The 6,245-nt window shown below is 37.5% G+C and overlaps 1 protein-coding gene across 1 annotated transcript in view; it reads right to left on the bottom strand.

The window, feature by feature from the left end:
* Positions 1 to 420: 420 nt before the first annotated feature.
* ESF1 (ESF1 nucleolar pre-rRNA processing protein homolog) overlaps positions 421 to 6,245 on the bottom strand; it is a 54,431-nt gene continuing 48,606 nt past the window's right edge. The window contains exons 12-14 of the mRNA XM_014563089.2: positions 4,651 to 4,733; positions 3,113 to 3,259; positions 421 to 1,551 (exon numbers count right to left, since the gene is read on the bottom strand). Of these exons, the coding sequence (XP_014418575.2) occupies positions 1,258 to 1,551; positions 3,113 to 3,259; positions 4,651 to 4,733 (524 nt within the window). The 3' untranslated portion in view covers positions 421 to 1,257. The remainder of the gene's footprint in view (positions 1,552 to 3,112; positions 3,260 to 4,650; positions 4,734 to 6,245) is intronic.

The raw sequence follows: 6,245 nt of genomic DNA, 5'->3' as shown, positions 1-6,245 counted from the left end.
AGTGATGAGTACATAAATACTGCTTTATTTGGCTGAATTACCTAACACTGTCAGTACTTTATGATAAGAATACAGTTCCCTGCACAAAACTCTGCATGCTTCTGTTACTATGAGCAGTTTCAGATGCCCTCTTTTTCCCTTCCCCTTTCAGAGACGGTTTATATGCTTTTATCTCGGTATCAGTGTGAATCTTATATTCTCTTAATCTTGAAAACACACACTACTTTGGCAGGCCTGAATTTTTGTACCAAGAGTGTCAGGTTTACTATTAACCATAAGCCCAGCCAAACTCCTACTGCCTTTCAGAAGCTACCATATTTATTATTTGTTCCAAGTGATGATTTTGGTTTTTATTTTATTTATTCAGCACACCTAATTCTCCTAAGTGGTCAGTTAATAGTTTATAAAACCCAGACCAGATGAGATCCAAGAGCTTTAATAAGGCCTTGAAGGTGTGTGCTTTAACTTAATTTTAAAAAGAATTAAGATTCCTTAAACTCTATAGCAGCATATCCACCATCCCAAGCATTCCAAAAATGTGAAGGGCAGACAGAAGAATTTTCTGTTACTACAATTAGAAAAAAATCACTGCAGAAGTCACGAACATTTCAAATACAATTACGAGCAAAGCAAACCTGGAACTGCCTTTCCGTGGAGTTGCCCTCTTAAGAGTTAGTCAGTTTTTCAGATATTTTTCCAGAGAGTAGTTTGAGGTGAATGAAGTGAAATAAACCAGTGTTATATAAAATAATAATATTTTATCTACAAATTAATTTCATAAACTATAATAAACATGACCAAACAAAAAAGTTACTGGCTTTTATTTGTTATGGCTAGAAAAATAAGTTATTTAAACAAATACATAAATCTGCCTCCTACTTCCAGAGAAATTAATGTATTACATGTACATATTTTCAAACTGTTCCTAACTCTAATTCAGACTTAAGACTTGGGCACTGCTCTATTTTTACATAGAATTGTAAGCAGTCTTTTAAAAAAAGCTAACAGAGTTATAAATCTAAAAATTTTATAAATCCTATAATCAGGATTAATTTAATTATGATTAAACTGTGGAAACACACAGTACAAATCTGTCAATCATCCACAATTAGGTCTAACTGCTATACATGGAGAGAAATTTTATAATGGCCAGATTTCACTCATATTCTTGAAAGGTAGCACTGTTCCCAATAAATATCCTTTCTGCTGCTTCTGCATACTTTATACATTCTCAATCCAAAAAGAAACAACATAGACCTATTTGACTTTTTGCTTTTTTCTTGCTTGAAACTGCTCTGTTTTGTTTTTTACAGATTTAATCAACATTGACAAGGCAGGATCAATGGACCTCTTTTGTGATTCCTTCTGAATTTCATTCTCTTTTTGCTTCATTGCCTGAGTAAGTTCTTGTTCCTTTTGTTCTCTCTGACGGGCTTTCTCCTCGAGGATTTTTTCCATAGCTTTTGTTTTCTTGAAATTAGGATCTGAAGGATCCAAATTGAACAAGTGGGAAGTATACATTGCCTGAAACCGTGCATCCTTAACATTTACCTGCAAATCCAAAAGGAAAACACAAATAAATAAAATTAGTAAACCAAAAGGCCAAGTCAGTGAGTGGTTGAGTATATAAAACACAAATGTGAGCATTTTGCATTGATCCATTAGAAAACTGTTTCCCCACAGACTTTCAATGGAGTTTTAAGGCTTATTCTTGAACCACAACGTGCAGAGCACACTGTTCTTACACAGAATGACAATCTCCTCGAAAGGGCCTACAGTGTGTATGTACACAGCGGCCTGTAACCACACTGGCCACGCAGACCGATTAACTGAAGGAGTGGAGGAGGCACCACAGGGTAGGCAGGTTTCCCTATGCTTACAATCTGAAATCTCTTTCTGGCTGGGATAAGTAAGCCAGTGATGGTATCTCCTGTTGGAGTTTTCTGCAAAGTCACCACATTCTAAGCATATTACAATGTTTTTCAACCCTGGTGCCAAAATGAGCAGCTACTGAGGGTAGATCATAGATCAAAAGATTTAAAGACCATTATGGGAAAGACAGTACCCCTGAGACAAGATCTGGTCCTACATAAACCCCAAATTTATCCTCTATCCTTCTACAAAAACATTGTGGTTCCACATTTTAGGAGTGTACCCTTAACTCCAGCCAGGCATTCAAGTGTTGCCAGGCACAGGGGTGACCAGCCAGAAAGGGAGAATGACTCACTGCCACGGGAAAAATGAGTCCACCATGATGGACTGTAGAGTTACTCAGTTATAGTAGGGACAACAGACGTGACACCACCACCACCGCACCCATGGAAAATGTTTCTATGCATGATGACTAGTGTGTGGAGACAGTTCTCAGGTTAGGAGATTTGATTACAAATCATTCTTTGCTTTTAACTTTTCATGAGAAAATCAATTCACCAAAAAGTTCAGTGGAACAGCAACAGAAACTGGAGCAACGGAGCAGGCTCAGAGTCCCTCTGCATGCCACTTAGAAGTTCTCTGTATGCTCTTCTCAGTTTTTTAAACAAATTCAAAATTTCCCCCATGTTCTTTTGGGTCTGTTCTTCCATGCTAATGGATGGAAGTCATCAAACAGCTCCTGACAGCTGTCTGTAGGTTTTTTGTACAGGGCTCAAACTCACGCATGGGGACTGTGTGGCCATTAGGAATACGTACTTAACGAGAAGAGTGAGAAGACGGAGCGATGGAAACAAGAAACACAGCCATTAAAAAAGCACGGCCTACCGTGCTGGTGGCTGCACACAGAGTATGACAGGCTGTGATGTGAGCCCACTCTCAGCCAGGCTTCCTCATGCAGAGCCTTCCCAGCGTATCACCTGCATGTGGTTCTAACACTAAGAGCTACATATTATGGTGCAACACAGCTACCAAAATACAAGTCAACTACTTCACCTGGTGCTCAAAGAAACACCCTGGGGATGAAGTGGCTGTGCTGAACTAAAGGATGGTAGCTCTGTCCCCACTGTGGGCCTTTCCTGAGACATTTCAAGGCTAACTCTGGACATGCTCAATTTTTATCTCCAGAGCTGACTTCAGATTCAACATCAGCTTTAAGAAGATAATTTTTGTCGCTGGCTACCTCAAAGTCATCCTCCAATAATTCCTTCTTCTTCATAAGCTGTTTTTTCTTCTTTTTGCTCAGATTCTGGTGCTCCACGATCTTGTTATAATTGAAGTGTTTCTTGCTCTCTTCCTCCTCATCCATCACGAGCAAGGCCATTTCAGCCTGCGGAAAGAAGAAAAGGGTTCCAATACACAACAGTGCTGTTCTTCCCCCAAACAGGAGCATGGGGCACAGCTATCCCCCTAGGAAAGGAGAACCCAGTGACCAATGCCCTGGGGTAACACCTGTCACCCTAAATTGACAGTGGATCACCAAAACTCAGAGACCCAGGTATCTCCTTGCAGCAAGAGGTGTCATTTTTAGAAGCGACATCACTAAGAGCAGGAGACAGGCGAAAGTCTTATTTAAAAGCCAGACCATATTTCACATACGGGTCAGCAGGCTGTAGAAATGAGTCCTCCAAGTAAAACCTCTGATTTTTACTTTGTTTTTTTAAGTAGACACTAAATCTAGCAAACATGTAGTATTTTGTGATACAAATTAAACTTTCCAAACACGTGCAGGAATAAGGAATTTCTTTTTTCTTTTGCTTTGCCTTTACTTTTCCAGTACTGCTATATTTCTATGAAAGCAGGAGCTTAATATTTGCTTTAGAAATCTAATAAAATGCTTGTTTTTACTAAATAGGTTATTTTCTACCCACCACGGGATTAAATGTGAACCCTCAAGAATCATGTAAACAACCACGCATAGTGGAGAAAATACAGCGCGTGCTATGAGACTCTGGTGAGTCTCCCTATGTTACCACTTCAGACTGCTTTAATTCCCTCTCCCTTCCCTCACTGGTATCTGCAGTTGGCTTTCTCTTTAGAGCCATTGTCTACAAAACAGATTTTTTTCTGTGCTCCTTAACTCTATGAACATTACTGAATGTGCAGTAGAAGATGCATTAAGATGCAGAGTTCAGGTGACCAGTCCGGGTCACTCCCAGACGTGATATGCCATCAGTCACAGAAACGCTATCAACTTCAATTCCTGTCTCAGAAAAAATACACATTACTCTGTACCACGGGTCTCTGGAGTCACTGGAGCACAAAGTTCACTACACTTCCAAGAAGGACTTTAACTTTGTACATTAAATTTATGTTATCTTCAATAATAAAGAGAGAAACAAGCATTTAACAAGCCGTAAAGCAAACCCCTATGTGACAGGACAGATTCCAGTTGAATTAGAACTTATGGCAATATTATTTTGAAGTTTTAACAGTAGTACATTTTTTAATCTCTGTCGTAGTAAGGGTTTTTAATAAGATATTTTCCTCTTAAACACAAAGGGACATGCCTTGGTTTTGAGGTAAATTTTAACTTTATACTAGCTGAAGAAATGTTTGGTAAAAAGGTGATATTTAAAAACTATGTTGCTAAAATGTTTATTTACAAACTTTATTGCTAAAATCAATTAGATTTTTTTATTAGGGATACTGAAAACTCATATGGACAACTTTGCTTGAAGTGTCCATATCAATTACCCACTATCCATGATCACGTTTTACCTTCTGTCTTTCGATTTCAGCTTCGTCCTCTGGAGATGTGCCATCTTTCGCAGATTTCATTGTTTTTTTCTTTTCTTTTATACCTGGCACAACAAACCAACACAGGATGGTTAAAAATTATAAGACTATAAGGGTAAACAATCTGTTTATAGCATTTTATTTATTTTTAAAATTTTGTTTATAACAAAAATGCAAGATGACTAGGAATAATCTTATCAACAAATATATAGAAACTAAAGAAAGTAAAAAAAATTACTGAGATGAGTATGAATAGAATGATAAGCTGGATGCAGTAAGTGTATATTAAAAAAAGGTATTTCTTCTAATATATAATTATACATCAACTAAAAAGAAAAAACATAAGAGCATTTCAATAGATATTGAATAAGCACTTGATAAAATTCAATATCCACTCATGACAAAAATGTAAATAAATATATTTAATAAAATTCTAAATAAAGTTCTATTCAAGGAAATCTTTACAAAGATTAACAAGATAGATTTGATACACTAGTGATACAGCATGCTAAACTACCACAAAGTGAAAAAAAAACCCCAATACTATACTGTACAGTGAGAAAAACAGAACAGTATGGTTTAATATATAATAAAATGTAGCACCAAAGATCATTGGATAAGGAAGAGATTACTCAGTAACTGGTGCTAGGCAATTTGTTTTATTCCAGGGGAAAAAATCGAGTTATAGCCATCCTGCATAATGTATAGGAAAATAAAATGCAGATGTATTAAAGAGTTAAATAGTAAGGGGAAAAAACCCTATGAGAAAATACAGGGGAATAGCTACCTGATCTTAAATAGAAGAAATATTTTCTTACTATGAGAACAATAGAAGAAATCACAAAGAAAAAAGAAAACTCATGTAATTTTAATATATATACTTTTAAAATTCATCAGCAGAATGAAAAATTCATCTTTCTAACAACAATTTGATAATAACTACCTGTAAGTAAAAGTTTAACAAAACCCTTTCTCTTTCTCTAAAGATAAACCTGATCTTTGGTTAACTTTCTAGTTGTATTATTATTAGACAAAACTTCTTATGGTACAAGTGGCTCCTGGTTAGAAGGGCCTGTGTTTACAGGGGCTCAGGGACTCCTGGAGACACAGGTGTCAGGTGAAGAGATGCTCTCGTCCTGAATCAGAGGTTGCAGCGCACAGCAGTCAAGGGCACTTGATGTGGAGCAGCTGGCCTGGGTTTCAGTTCTGGCTCTACTACACCCTTGTACAGCAGTTTGTGCCTGCGTCCTTATCTGTAAAGCGGGGATTGTAGTAACTGCCCCTCCCAGGATTATGTGAGGACTAAATAAATGAATAAACGTGAGGCGCTTAGTTAATGTCTGGCATGTGGTGTTACTGTTATGAAAGTCTGACTACAATATATAAGATGTCCTGGGTTCCTTGGTGATCATGCGGATGCTGTGTTTTTTCTCTTTTTGTGTCTGTTGGGAGGGCTTCAAAGAGAATTGGTGTCAAAGTGTGAAGAACTAGTCTGAAGAGTAAGAAGGTCGAGAGTGTGCACAGCCAGGTTCTGTTACTCTAGAACGTTAATACACAAGGCCAGCCTTCTCTGAAGT

Source organism: Camelus ferus, chromosome 19, assembly GCF_009834535.1.
Source record: "Camelus ferus isolate YT-003-E chromosome 19, BCGSAC_Cfer_1.0, whole genome shotgun sequence".
Classification (NCBI taxonomy): Eukaryota; Metazoa; Chordata; class Mammalia; order Artiodactyla; family Camelidae; genus Camelus; species Camelus ferus.
This window is presented reverse-complemented; position numbering and strand designations above follow the sequence as displayed.